Source organism: Callospermophilus lateralis, chromosome 2 (genome assembly GCF_048772815.1).
Source record: "Callospermophilus lateralis isolate mCalLat2 chromosome 2, mCalLat2.hap1, whole genome shotgun sequence".
NCBI lineage: Eukaryota > Metazoa > Chordata > Mammalia > Rodentia > Sciuridae > Callospermophilus > Callospermophilus lateralis.
The window spans coordinates 103,982,739-103,997,795 of record NC_135306.1 but is presented as its reverse complement, the minus strand read 5'-3'; the positions used below and the strand labels follow the sequence as shown (position 1 = coordinate 103,997,795).

The 15,057-nt window shown below is 37.7% G+C and overlaps 1 protein-coding gene and 1 pseudogene across 1 annotated transcript; one reads left to right on the top strand and one right to left on the bottom strand.

Annotated features, from left to right (window-relative positions):
* Positions 1 to 15,057, bottom strand: part of LOC143387018 (von Willebrand factor A domain-containing protein 5A-like) — a 52,981-nt pseudogene that overhangs the window by 15,913 nt on the left and 22,011 nt on the right.
* On the top strand, positions 7,664 to 8,596 carry LOC143392086 (putative olfactory receptor 10D4). The gene has a single exon (XM_076844937.2). It carries the CDS (start codon positions 7,664 to 7,666, stop codon positions 8,594 to 8,596), a length of 933 nt encoding a protein of 310 aa, XP_076701052.2.

Here is a 15,057-nt window from a genome sequence, read left to right as displayed (position 1 = left end):
GGAGAAGGTCTCACCAGAGAGATGGTATCTAGGATTCAGCATGGCTGGGAGCACATAGCGCAGGGCCCCATCAGCGTCCAAGGGCAGCTCCTGAACATACCTCAGGGTGAGCTCCACCTTTGACCCAGGCTGGAGGTTCCCCACATTGCAACAGAACTGGAGTATGAGTCCTCCTCCAATAAGTAGGCCTCCTGACCCTGGGATATGACACCCTCATAGTTGTGTGGGGCCTAAGGAAAATAGTAGGGATGGAATGAAAGGTAACAACAAATGAAAAGACAGGACTGCAGAAAATAAAGACTGTTAGAGAAAGAAACTAAAGGGTCTTCTCAATTTCACAGCTGGAGTTTGAATGCCTCTAACTGATTTATCCCTAAATGATTTCAGGAAAATCAGAATTTAGATGTGAGTGGAGGGTAAAGAATCCAACACCAGCACTTTTTGTGAAGGCACATTTGAATGAGATCTTAAAGAGTTCACATTAATCATTAAAGGAAGGGAGAAGACAAAGAACCCATCTCCTGTACCTCCATCTTGTCCTGTAATTTTGCCACAATTTTCTTCCCATCCATAAGTCCTAAAAGCAATGCATAAGAACAAGAACAAATTTGGTTTTATCAGTAGTAAGCAATAATACAGACATATTACTATTATATATGACAAACTAATTATGATAGGGGATGGTCTATTTCTCTGGATAGAAATCATATATATATAATATTTACATATTTTATAAATATTACATATTATATATATATGTATATATATGTATATATACATATATACATACTTTTTTTCCTCAGCTACATCTTCACTTATTGGGTAAATTTTCTGGCAACAGGAGAAAAAATCTGGAAAAATGAGCAGCATTCATCCTCGGATCTAGCTGAGTCACAAGCATAGAATTTGCAGTCTAATGCAGACCAGACACAAAATTTGGTTGGAAGGACAGAATCATGGAACACACATATGTTGCTGTTAGTGTAAATATAAAAGGTGAAATGACCTAAACCTGGCACAATAACAAGTAAACAGACCTTTATATTTATTAAAGTATGGGTGCATTATATTTTGAGTTTATTCACATTTGTTCAAATACAGTCAATAGTTTTACACTTTTCAGATCAAATATTTAATGTATCCAATGATCAAACTTTTATTAGAGAAACACATGATTCATTCTTTCAGACAACATGTATTTACTGGACTTCTATACAAAACAGAAGACACTATTCTGCACATTGGCATTTGGAAAAAAAAAGAAAAAAAAGAACAAATTCCCCCTTTTGAGCTTATATTGTAAATGGAGGAAAAAATCAATAAACAAACAAATAAGTAAAGAAGTCAATATCTGGTAGTGAAAGTGCTTCCAGAAACTAAAACCATCATGTATGGCTCAGCTATGTAACATATTCTGAAACATGTTTCATTAGGCATTTTCTTTATTATGTAATCAAAAGTGTACTAAGACAGTCCCAAAAGTCCAGGTCAATTACAGAACATTGTTTCTTGATATAATCAAGATATGCATCAAACATAAGATGTATGAGGCTCCTGCTGGTATACAGTAAGTTTTTCTTTTTTAAAATGGTTTTTATAGTTGTACACTATAAACAATGGTAAAGAATATAGTATGGTAAATGTATAAATCAATAACATAGTCATTTCTCATCTCTGTCAAATACTATGAGCTTCCATAATTTATTGTGCCCTTCTTGTATGTGACTGGCAGCACAATAGATTCATTTATACAGCATGACATATGATGCATCCTGTATTATACCCATTAGGTACGGGTATGACATTACAGGGAAATAGAAATCTTTCAGATTTATAATTCTTTTATTGGACACCACTAAAGATGTGCTACTACCTGTGGACAGAAACCCCTTTATGCGATACATCAGTGTAGTATGTTACAGAACCAATAGAGGCTACTTCAGATGAGGAATCTCCACATGAAAGTCTGTCTTGTGCTTTGGCCTTGCTAGGTATTTTCGAACATTGATCCTCACCTTCTTTTCTTATTAGTAGGTATCCTAAGTGAAGCCAGGTCTATGGCTATGTGAAAATAAAACGTTTTCCAGTTTTCCAGTCTCTCTTAAATCCAGTGTCACCTTATGATTAATTTCTGGCTCATGGGAGATGAGAACCACAAGAAGTAAGGAAATAAGTAGAAATTGAAAATATTCACAGAACAGACAGGAAAATCCTGACATCTATAGAGAACAAAGGGTGTCAATGAGATATGAACCCAACACAGAAAAATGGTATGGTCAGGAAGGATTCCAAAACTTTTTGATATCCAATATCTTGAAAAGAAACTTGATGACTGTGCACTATTTTGTAATTCCCAAACTCCCTGAACATTCAGTATTTAATTGCTTATGCTCAGAGAGTTCCTGCTTTAGAATATATTATAAATGATGCTTCAGAGGGATCATGAAACCATTTGAAGTCCTACAAAGGCAGGAGGTACAGTTTTTAACTCCAACAATAGAAGATGATCAGTTGCAAGCAAGTGTGAAGACGTTCGATACCCACCCTATCTATCCTATATGAAGAATTAGGCCACATGATATATTAACAAATATCTAAATTCTTTTCATTTGGCCAAAAACAAATTCGATGCAACAATTGCTGTCTTGGGTTATTAAAAATGGTTTAAATTTGTTTTTGCTCAAATGCAATCATTTTAGAGCATTTGAAAATTTGATTCTGTTAATAAATAAATAATGATGAATATGGTATTCTAGAGATACAGCTATGAACATATTCTTCTGTATCTGACATTACTGTATAGTATACTTTCAAATCTGTTAAGAAATTAGATCAATGTTAAGTATTCTTACCATAAATACTCTTTTTAAATACAAATTTTTACAATGCAGAAAACACACAAATGTTATATTTAAAGATTTTAGTTTTGTGACTCTAAGGTTTCATAAATTGCACAGTTAGAAATGTTTAAATATACTATATTTGCATCTTTATATAAGATGTGACTTTTCCAAAGAGCACAAAAATAGAAAGGTGGAGTGTGATTGTGACAGACACAATACCAGTACACTCATTGTCACCAAATCACATTGTGCTCAATGAGTTCGCTCCCCTGGGAATACCTCAGATGGAGGGACTGAGAACTTTGCGCTTAGGTATCTTCTTTGTCATCTACCTCTTCACTCTGCTTGGAAATGACTGATTTTTATAGCATTCCTTTCTTCCTCTATTCTTGAAACTCTCATGTACTTCTTCTTGGGATTTCTATCTATTTTTGTTGTTCCCATCTCTAACTTGTCCCCAGATGTATTCTATCTCCCTGGCCTGAGCCACACCATCACTTACAGAGGTTGTGAATACTTACACATTATTTTATCCCAATACAAATTGTCCGTGTATAAATGGACATATATTTGGAAACAATGTCCACCTAAATGTTAAAATATTTAATCCTATTTGTGGGGATTTGAATAACTTACTTTTTGTGTGTGTTTCTTTATTATTTTGCAATGGGTTTGTAACATTTACTTTTTAAAAAGCTGTTTTCAGGAGGAAGGAAAGAATATTTCAGACTGGGGTTCAAGTGCAAATGATAAAATCTAAAATGTTGAAGTGGAAAAACGTTCAGAGTAATTATTCTTGAGGAAAAAAAGCAGAGTCATTTCAAAACCCAGTGGTGTAGTAGTAATTACGTTGCTTCTTCATTATACCTAAACTCATTTACAAGAAAATGTTCTAAAGCCACTGAGTGGGGTTTATTATTCTCCTACCCATTTGTTGCTCTCCTCTGTTGGTTCCTACCTTGTAGGTATTCCCAGAGGGCATCTGTGGGAGGCCCATCCAGATAAGAGAATTGAAATCTGGTATTTAGTGTACTGTCAGACATAGAAATTTAAGTAAATAAACATCTGCTCTGATGCTATCAGATGAGGCTAATGCCAGGCTTTTGCACTTTGACAGTTGTATTTTTTTCTTTTCTTCTTTTTTTTTTTTTTTTTTTTTTGATCTTGTGAATATTGTTCTCCTTTTTTCCTGAACAAGTATCTCAAAATTCTGTAGTTCAGGGATCTTATTTATAAGATATGCAGAGGAAGACAAATACTGTGCATTTTCTCTGGTATGGGGAATATAAAAAATCTGAACTCATAGAAGTGGAGAGTAGAAAGGGTTTATCAAGGACTGGGGCTTGCTAAAAGGGAATATTGATCAAAGGATACAAAATTTCAGTTAAACAGGGGAAACAAGTTCAAGAGATCTATTACACAATACTATGATTAGAGTTAATAAAATTGTATTGTAGCCTTTAAAATTGTTGAGAGTAGATTTTAAGTTGTTTTCACTACAAAAAAAAAGGTAAGCCATATATTAATTAGCTTGATTTAATCATTTCATAAGATATACCTAATTGGAAACATCATATTGTACTACATAAATATATCTACATTTTCTCAATTAAATAGTAATAATTCCTTAAAAATTAGTATTTGATGTGTTCTAGACACATACAAAATCTATTTGACACAAATAGCAAAACTTTGCTTAAAAATGCAGATAAAAAACAACTTGCAATTTTACTTTTTTGCTTATGTTAATTTTGGAATATCTTGTTGCTTTCTGAAGATGAGAACTTTAAGCACAAATAAGAGACCTTTTGTTATTTTATCAAATTCTGTCCCATTACCCTCTGATGACTACTAAATCTGTAATAAGTATCATCACTGAGAACATTGGACCTTTTGAGATGTGGATATATTATCACTGTGACAATCACAGTATTTTAGCACATGCCACCTTGGTTCTAAAGTGAACATCTAACATAGTCTATTTTATTTGCCTTCCTAAATTTTAGCTAATATAAATTTAAAGAAATTTTGATTGCTCGTCACAAGTATATGAATTATCTCTTTATTCATAAAAAATAATTCTTCATGCCAGTCATGGTACTCCAAAATTTAAAGATAATCAAGAATTGGACTGGGGGTATGGCTCAGAGGTAAGGTGCCTGCCCAGCATGTGCCAGGCCCTGAGTTCCCTGTATCATACTGAAAAGGGAAAAAAAAAAAGAAAGAAAGATAAAAGTATCTAGTTTTTATCTTTTATCATTTGTTTAGTGTGTAAGAAAACATTATTAATTTTTAATAATGTTTTAAATTTTAATTTTATTAATTTTTAATGATTCCAGATTTGAGATGTTTTCAGAGTGGTGTAACTACCTAAACATCCTATAAGCACTAAAACTTGATCAGAAACTTCATGGACAAAAGTCCTGAAAAACAAGCCAAAGGCTAGCTCCTTCCTTGATTTGGGGCATTTATAAACAACAGCAGCAGCAAAAACAACAAAAACTTTCTTTATTACTTACTTTTTCCTATCTCTGTAGATTTCATCAGAATTTTGAGATCTAAATAAGACTGTACGATGCTGTTTCTCCCAGAGATAGTTTACATTTCTTGAGGCAAGGGAATATGTCTAACCCATTTTACAGTTCACTTGTCTGTCTCTCTTAGCAAGTGATTAATATATGTCATAAATTGGACTCTAGATATTTGTTGGAATAAGTGGAATTCATGTACATGTAAATAAACTAATGTATAATTGTTTTCATTGAAGAATTAGGTCTGGTACCCTCTACCCAATATTTATTGAATATTCATGACATTTTAATATAGAAGCCACAATATATGCCACACAGTACATAAGGCAGACATTTCAAGTAATAGCTTCAAACTCTTATTGGCCCTTCAGCATATTTTCTACTTGTCTATCTAGGCAGTATCCCCTGTCCATACTATTGAGCGCATATTTGTTCCCCTGAACCTTGGACCCTGAACACAGGGCAAGCATATGACTTAACCAAGGACATTGTACAGAATTTTAAGTTGAGTTCCACAAAAGCAGAGGGCACTAATTTCAGGGACTCCAGAGGATGAGACCATGGAACCTGAATCATTGCACAGCCTTGCTCTAAGGCTGCTCCACAAAACTCTACTGCTAATGGCCCTGGAGCTGCCCTTGTTCCCACACTTCCTGGGCCTAGCTTTTCATCAATTTCTTTAATTCTCTCAGCTACTGAAGTTGCTGTTGCTATAGGTCATTTCAGGCAGTATTGTGGAGTAAAATGATGTTTGAATGATCTATTAAAAACATTAGCACATAAAAAAGCACTAAATAAAAACATGTGTACATAAGTATGTGCTATATAGGTGACAGATCAACCTTTTATTCCACAAAGTATATTTTACAAAGGAAATTATAATAATCTCTCTCTCTCTTTCTCTTCATCTCACTTTCTCATTTCTGAGCTCCAATTATACCAAGTAGCTAATTGCACTCTTGCACAATGAGGTTCCTGACTTGAAGGATTAATTCCCAAAGGAAAGCAAGCTTATTAAAATCTCCTGTGTTTATGAATTGTTGCAGTTCCTGGAGTCAGACAGGAAATGACTGTAAGGGAGCTGGAGTACCCTTCGATATGTGGCATTCTACATGAAAGTAGCTAAAAAAGAGAGTAATTCAGGATCCTTATTAGCAACCTGTAGGCTGCTGGGAATTGAGGCAGGGGAAGCTTCTTTCTTCTACTGGGGAGGAAACAAAAACAACATTCAACGGATCCAGCCAGTTATGCACAGTGTTTGCTATGTGAGTACCTGAAGTTTTGCCTTTGTTTATTATTTATTTATTTATATTTTGGTACAGGGATTGAACACAGGGACATTTAACCACTGAGCCACCTCCTCAGCCCTGTTTTTGTATTTTATTTAAAGAAAGAAAAAAAATAAAGAAAGTGTCTCACTGAGTTGCTTATTGCCTTGCTAAAATTCTGATGCTGGCTTTGAACTCATGATCCTCCTGCCTCAGCATGCTGGGCCTCTGAGATTACAGGGCTGGGACACCATGCCCAGTTTACCTTTATTTTTTTTTTTATCTTGGCTTTCCTCACAAACACATATAGATTTGTGTATGTGTGTGTGTGTGCGTTTGAGAGAGAGAGAGATAGAGAAAGAGAGCGATAGTAGATATTGATAGGGTCTTAGGCATTTTTTTTAGAATCCATGGAGCGATCTATAATATAAAGATCTTACTGTGTTGGAAAACATAAAACAATAAAAAATTTTGAGGTTTTCAATTTATAAAACTTGTAAAGGTGTTTTTACTACCCTCTCCCCTGTGTCTCCTACTGGTGCAAAACTAGTGTTGTTTAACTTGGACCTGCTTAAAGAATTACAGACTTTGGAGCCTGAGGTGGATGCTACCAGTCACTCATCTGCACTAATTTCAGGGACTCCAGAAGATGAGACCACTGAAATAATACTGTATCTTTTGCATGTGTGGTTTCCACAAGTGTCACAAAGGAACAATTGAATTAATGCAATTTAACAGCGTGTATGCAGAATGGAAGATAGGAGAATAGACCTATGAGGCTGAGTGGGATTGTTCATGAGTGCCACCTGCTACTGGAAACTGCACTGTGGAAGGGTATTCCCATCTTGGGAGATGTGGGCAGATAAAGACAATTTTTTCAGAAAGCATCACTCTCTAAATATCTAGATAATTTTCTTCTCCATTTCATTGCACCCATCTAAACAGAACAAATTTACATACATATTAAATTTAACCACAGCTTTCTTTCTACAGACAACCAAGAATTGATTCTTCTATAAAAATGAGAAATCAAACCATGGTGAGCGAATTCATCCTGCTGGGAATCCCTGAGACAGAGGGCCTAGAGATGGCCCTTTTCATCGTGTTCTCATTAGTTTATTTGTGTACCCTCCTGGGAAATGGGCTCATTCTCACTGCTATCATCTCCTCCTCTCGGCTTCACACTCCCATGTACTTTTTCTTGGGAAACCTCTCCATCTTTGACCTGGGTTTCTCTTCCACAACTGCTCCCAAGATGTTGTTGTACCTCTCAGGGCAGGAACATGGCATCTCTTTCCGGGGCTGTGCTGCTCAGCTCTTCTTCTACCATTTCCTGGGCTGCACTGAGTGTTTCCTGTACACAGTGATGGCCTATGATCGCTTTGTTGCCATATGCTTTCCCTTGAGATACATGGTCATCATGAACCACAGAGTGTGCTCTGTCTTGGCCACAGGGACCTGGATGGGTGGCTGTGTCCATGCCATTATCCTAACCTCCCTCACCTTCCAGTTACCCTTCTGTGGCTCCAACGAGGTGGGCTATTACTTCTGTGATATACCTGCAGTGCTACCTCTAGCCTGTGAGAACACATCTCTGGCTCAGAGAGTAGGTTTTACAAATGTTGGTCTTTTGTCTCTCGTTTGCTTTTTTCTCATCCTTGTTTCCTACACTTGCATTGGGATCTCCATATCCAAAATACGTTCAACAGAGGGCAGGCAACGAGCATTCTCCACCTGCAGTGCTCACCTGGCTGCAATTCTTTGTGCCTATGGGCCAGTCATCATTATCTACCTACAGCCCAACCCCAGGCCCCTGATGGGTGCTGTCGTTCAGATCTTGAACAACCTTGTGACTCCCATGCTGAACCCGCTTATATACAGCCTGAGGAATAAAGACGTAAAATCAGCCCTGAGGAATGTATTTCCCAAGAGAAGTCTTGCTCTGGAAAAATAAATAAGAAATAAATAAAAGACTCTAAAGCTTTTTATGATGAAGTCTGATTTTCCGTATCATAGGACAAATTCTCATCTGCAGTTCTCAAAACATATTGAAATAAAATATACTCTGAATCAATCTACCTCTTATTCTCAGTATTTTAATATTCAGGTCCATCTTTTCCCCCCATGTTTATAATGAAATAGAACTGATAATGTTGCTACTTGACATTGTACTTATGCTGTATGAATTCTGTCTCAGCACAATTGTACCCCAAAACATTTCTCAGTTATTTAAATAATTGAAAGAATTAAAACACATCTGTCTCCTCATGGTCTTGGTTAAAAGTACTCTCTTATATATCGTGAGGAAAAAGAGAGTGAGAGAAAAAAATTGAAGAAAGGCTAATACATAACATCAGAATTCTGTCTTTTTTCTTTTAGAGTGTGAACTCCAATTTCCAGCAAGCAACCACAAAATTGAAACTAAGTTAACTAACATTTAAGGTAATATCTTCTTGGAATAGAGTCTTGTGTGATTTTGAGAGGTTTTTATTGTGCGGATTCCTTTGGACCTAGATATTTTCATTGCATTATTAGACCTCTGGAAAGATATGAGTCTATATTGCTTCTCATTAGATACACAAAGTAAGAATTTTTGTTTTGTAAAATGTGATTAAAAAATAAAAAACTCCTATTGAAAGTAAATAGTTTGCTATTTGGCTTTAAAAAAAGATGTTGATTTATCTCTGTGTCTATAAAGAAAAACCAAACTAAAATTATTTAAATTCAAATAGGAATAATAAATTTCCCTCCCATGGGAAGTTTCTTCCTTTCTCATAAAACAAACAATATAAGCTATTTTTCTTCCTCTAATTTCTGTGTTCCATAATGCTAAGGGTAAAACAGGTAGGTTTTATTTCTAGAAACTATACTAAATTGTGTAATAAATATAATTCTCTTCCTCTTTTTCTATATTATTTCCTCTATTTATATTTTTCTACTAGTTATTTATGACTTTTCTTATAAGCCACATTAACTCCCCTTGGACAGATGAATGAAATAAATATTACAGAGAAAGAAAGAGGGAGGAAGGGAGGAAAGGAGGGAAGGAAGGAAAGAGAGAAGAGAAAAAGAGAGAAAAAAGTAGGAGAGGGAGGAAGTAATTTGTATTTTAGAAGTAAAATAAAATAGTGCTTTGTAATAAAATTGTTTTTGCTTTCTTCTTTTCTTCAATTTCTGCCCATCAACAGGTGACTAAAAATCAGTTCTCCAATAAGAATCTTTAAGTCATCACAGAGTGTGGAATGCACTATTAGAAACTATTAAAAGGTTCAGTGGCAGCTCATGCCAGTAACCAGGGAATTGCAATGTGGTGTCTAAGAATTTCTAAAGAAAGAATGTATTCATTAGTTTTTCAGTGCTGTGAAAAAATTCTGAGATAATCAATTTCAGAGAGTAAAGAAAAATTTGGCTCAGTGTTTCAGAGGTTTCAGTTTATGGCCATCTTCTGGCTTCAAGGTAGAAACATCAAGGCAAAAGGGCATGACAGTGGAAAGCTGCTCCTCTGCTGGTTTCTGGGAACTCAGAGAGATAGAGAGAGAGAAAGAGATTGGGAAGGGGTCTGGAACAAGATATTGCCTTCAAAGACGTGGCCCAGGCTACCCACCTCTTCCAACCTGGTCCAACTTCTAGAGTCTCCATCCCTTTCCAGTAGTGCCTCTAGTTCTATTCAACATGCTAGTTTTGGGAAGGGCATTCAAGATTCAAATTATAACAGACGCTGTGATTGTTTTTCACAAGAAGTGAGGTTCCACTTTTGATAGAAATCAAATGAACAATATTGCAAATTTCAAAAATCATTGATACACAAATGTTCCTTTCAAAAAGCAACAATTGGATTTAAATATGAAACATATCTAATGTTAACTAATACAATGTAAACAGTGGCTCCATTTTCTCCTATATGTAATGTAAATTTTTTAAAAAAACATATTCATCTGTTAGAGTAAGGTTGTTATGACTCTAAATATTCTGCTAATCAGAAAACCCAAACAGTCCCTCTAGTTTTAAACACTTATATGTTTCTTTCTTTTTCCTTCACCTGCCTTTTGGGAGACAAATTGCATGGGCTCTCTCTCATCCAGTGAGGAGGTCCACATCCAGTGAGGAGGTCCACGGAACAGGGTAGAGAAGAGAGTGGCTGAGGAGTCACTAATCAAGACCTCTGGAAACGAAGGTGGAAGCGGGTCTGATTTTATTGCACATTTACAATGTATATAAACTCAGGCAGTAGCTAAGCAGATTATAGGCAGCCAGCAAGACAATGTCTTGCTAACTGTCCTTGCAGCAACCAGTCGAGGAGTGGGCCCTGGAGCAAGCACAGGGACTATAACACATGGCCTCACACCCAGGGCTGTGCCTACAGGGTAAGTGGTTTGCCACTCATGCGCCTATGGGGGGGGGGAGTGGTTTGCCACTCAGACGCCCTTAACATATGCCATGTATGCAGTACTCCATTCACTTGTCCCCACATCTCACCCCTCTGACTGTGCTGCAAGGACTTCAGCCAGCATTGCTGTTCGATGGTCTTTATATGGTTATACAAGCATCTCACAAAACACAAGAAAAATTTATCACTGTCATAAACAGCAAGGCCAGGGTAATTCCACTTTAAGAATTAGTTAATTTGGCTATCAGGTTTTTCCAATGTTCAGTTAATCCCTGGAAGAAAGATGAGGTTGTCAAGATAGATCTTAGTCTCATTGATTTTTGACAATTGCCTTGGTAAGGTTATGCATAATCATAACATAGTTAGCGTCCCAAGCACCCTTCATATACTGAGAAAAACTGGAGAAGTGTAAGGTTACATTTTCAGATACAGATATTGGGTGACACAAATGCAATGAAATTCAGGGTCACAAGTGAGCCTTTGCAACATAAACAGAATATCTAGTTGTTCCTGGTGGAGGTCTTGTTCTTGCTGAATGACTAAAATAGCAGCTTGGGACAGTTTATTCAAGTCATTTTGAACAGCAAAGGCTTCTGCCATGGCAGTAGACAACTTGTTTACAGTCTGAGCAGTCTGGGTACTCTGAGTGAGTGAATAAGCCACAGTGGCTGTGGCAGTGATGGTGGCAACCAGGGCAGTAATCCCAGCCATGATGAGGCTAATTGCATGCCTTGTCCTGTGCAGGATCTCATTCAGAAGATTCTCCATCTCCATGTCCCCCGGACTCTTCCACTCTCTAGACAGGTTCACTGGAAGTCAGATTACACAGGGGGCACTCTGAGGATAAATATATGTTTAGCTTTCATAGCAAAGGTTAGACAATTTGTGAGCCAGCAGGATGTGTTGAATGCACAAGGGATCTCTGTATGAGTGATATTTATGCCAAAAGTACCATTGATGATTAGCATGGCAAAGGGTGGCATAACACAAGCTTGAGTACAGTGGGTATGGGTATAATTTGGCATAAAAGCAAATCCATGGTGAGGGTCTGAGCTCATTATTAGTCCATTCATCCAGCCAGCTACTGCTCATTTGATGGGTCTAGCAGTCAGAAATATTGGCATGATATCTATCACGCAATACTGATTTCCTGCATAATGGTTGGTAATGGCTTGTCCCGTGTAGCAGTTACTGCAGTAGCTCATATAGCTTTGAGGAATATCAGTTACATTCCAGGGAGCTGCACCCACTCAGGTGCATAGATGTTGTTCTTCCCCAGAGAAATTCCTCTTACCAAGGAGATAAGGTAAGGCAGTGACACATTGATTCCATGGGATGCCATCATTATCCGAGGGGAGCTTTCCAAAAAGCATTGTTGGGCATGTTGGCAGCAAGGGTTTCTTGCATTTGCCATGGTGGAGTCTATGGCTATAGGTAGCATTAACTATAATTCTAAGGTCAGTGAGAGACAGGCCAACATATGACTTATTATAGTTATCCATAATAGTTTCATTGGCAAGAGCAAAACAGAGGGGACTATCTGGATTATAGGTTTCATTATCTACTTTAGAGAAATAAATGAGCAGAGTAGGTATAGAAATGCTGGTATTTCAGGGTACCATCACCTCCTGGATGGATAACTGAGGATCAATAAGGTTGGAATTATTACAGAAGAACTTAGATAAATCCCCTTTCCAATTAACAACAGCTAAAGATGGTTGCCTAGTGACCAAAGCCCAGTTTACCTGATGGGAGGCTTCACTGTTAGCAGTGAGCACTGCACAAAATAGAATCATCATCATAGGCCCAGGAATGAGGTTGCCACCAGGCAAAGGGGACAATCTGGTGGCTTGGTCAACAGCACCTTTAATATCACCCTAGGTTACTTTACGTGAGGTTTGTTTGTATCCTTGAGTCCTTTGTTTGTGAGATTTATCCTCCAGAGTTAGTTCCTTTATCTTCTTGGTTGGTATTTTGGGAGTCCAGGGCTTAACTTTTCTGACAGCCACCCAGTTGCGGTGAGGCTCCTGTTAACATATGTAAACCCTCAACCCATGGTTAGGAGGGGCCCCAGACCATCCCATGCATTTGTTATGGGAGCCTTTTATGAGACCATAGGAGATGAGAGGTCCCCATGAGGGGGGCCCAATGCTTATGGGCTGCTGTTTCTGTAGAAAATTCTGAAATTGAAAGAAAATTTAAAGCAAATAAGGTTTTGTTCAAGGCATTGCAAGGGGACAATTGGTATAGTTTCCTCCCCTCTGTATTGTAGCATGGTCTTTAATTCCGTGTGTGTGTGTGTGTGTGTGTGTGTGTGTGTGTTTATGATGCCTCGAGTCTAAGGGTTATAGGGGATCCCAGTTAAGTGCTGTATATGCCAATCATTACAAATTGCTTGAAATGTCTTGCTAGTATAGGCTGGTCCATTGTCAGTTTTAATAGACATGGGAATATTCATAACCAAAACATTTAAGAGATGGGAGATGACCATTTCTGTGGTTTCTCCAGTGGAGGCTGTGGCCATACACAGCCTGAATAGATATCAATAACTATAAGAATATATTTTAAATTTCCAAAAGGAGCATAATGAGTGACATCCATTTGCCATAAAGCATTAGATTTTAACTCTCGGGGATTCACTCCAGCAGGTTGTAAAGGACCAATTGGAAAAATGGGTGCACTTTTTTTTTTGCAGTCTCTGACTAGCTGTTTGCAAACCTCCTTAAACTTGCTTTTATGCAACTGCCATGGCTGAGGGCAACAGAGAGGCTTGAGCTGCTTGTGACCCTATATCTTGAATGGCTAAAATCCAGTCATCCAGTGTGCCATTGTGTACTGGCACCACTGCTGGACTATGTTCCTTATTTAATTTCCCCCAGATCAACTCCTTGGCTAAGGCTGCCCTAGCTTTTTCATGAGATACCTTTCCTTCTACCACCTTGTTTACTCTGTCAATAAATTGTGGCAAGTCTTCGGTGACTTTCTGCCTTAAGCCCTGTTTAGAAACTGCCCCTCCCCCAGCTGGTAACTTCCTCCAAGCTCTCAGAGCACAGAGCCCCACCTGATCAAAATAATTTGGTGGGCCTGTGGCTTGTACTGCAGGGGAACTGTAGATTCTTTCTCCCTGCAAATATTCAGCTGGGAGGTTAACATTTGTGGTGTGGTTATGATCTCCCTGCTGTTCACAGTCATCATAGAAAAATGCCTTCCACTTCAAAAATGATGCCGGCTCAAGAGAGGTTCTGGCTAGGTCTTCCCAGTCTTGAGGGGAATTAAGTTCAAAACTGAGTGATCTGAGCATTTGCTCTGCAAATAGCACCCAGGACCCATCCTCTCTTACTGACTTCTTTAACTCCTTCAGGGTACCCAATGTATGTGGATACCAAGTGGCAGGTCGCTCTTGTGTGAGGGCCTTGTTGACTGGGAAGGCTTGTATTCCCTTACCCCACTTTTCATTTTCTATCTTACATAGATCTTCAAAAGGATCTCTGACAGTAGCTAAATAGATAATAGGCAGCCACCAAGACAATGTCTTGCTAACCATCTTTGCAGGGGCCAATTGAGGAGTGGGCCATGGAGTAAGCACAGGGACTGCAACACATGGCCTCACACCGAGGGCTGTGCCTTCGGGGTAAGCGGTCTGCCGCTCATGAGCCTAGCACAAGGGGAGTGGTTTACCACTCAGATGCCCTTAACATATGACATGTATGTGGTACTCCATGCACGTGTCCCCACAAAGAATGTTGAAGTAGACATTCTTTTTTTTACAAGCTCCCCTTTTCTGTTTTTTAAATACAAAAACACACACACAAATAATTTTTAAAAACTGTTTACCACTTATCACTATAAAGTAACAGATGGCAATATTAGAAATAATAAATACCAGTAAAGAGCCTAAATTTTGAAATTTTATGTAATAACATAACAAACTCTAGAATCCAGATTTTCCAATGTATGATCCAGTTCTCTTGCTTCACAAGTTTATAATGCCAACAGAAAAATTTATGAATTATCTTAGTGCGATATGA

Bases quoted from the DNA above. Each gene is read 5' to 3' on its own strand.
- LOC143392086 (XM_076844937.2), top strand. From the start codon at position 7,664: ATGAGAAATCAAACCATGGTGAGCGAATTCATCCTGCTGGGAATCCCT.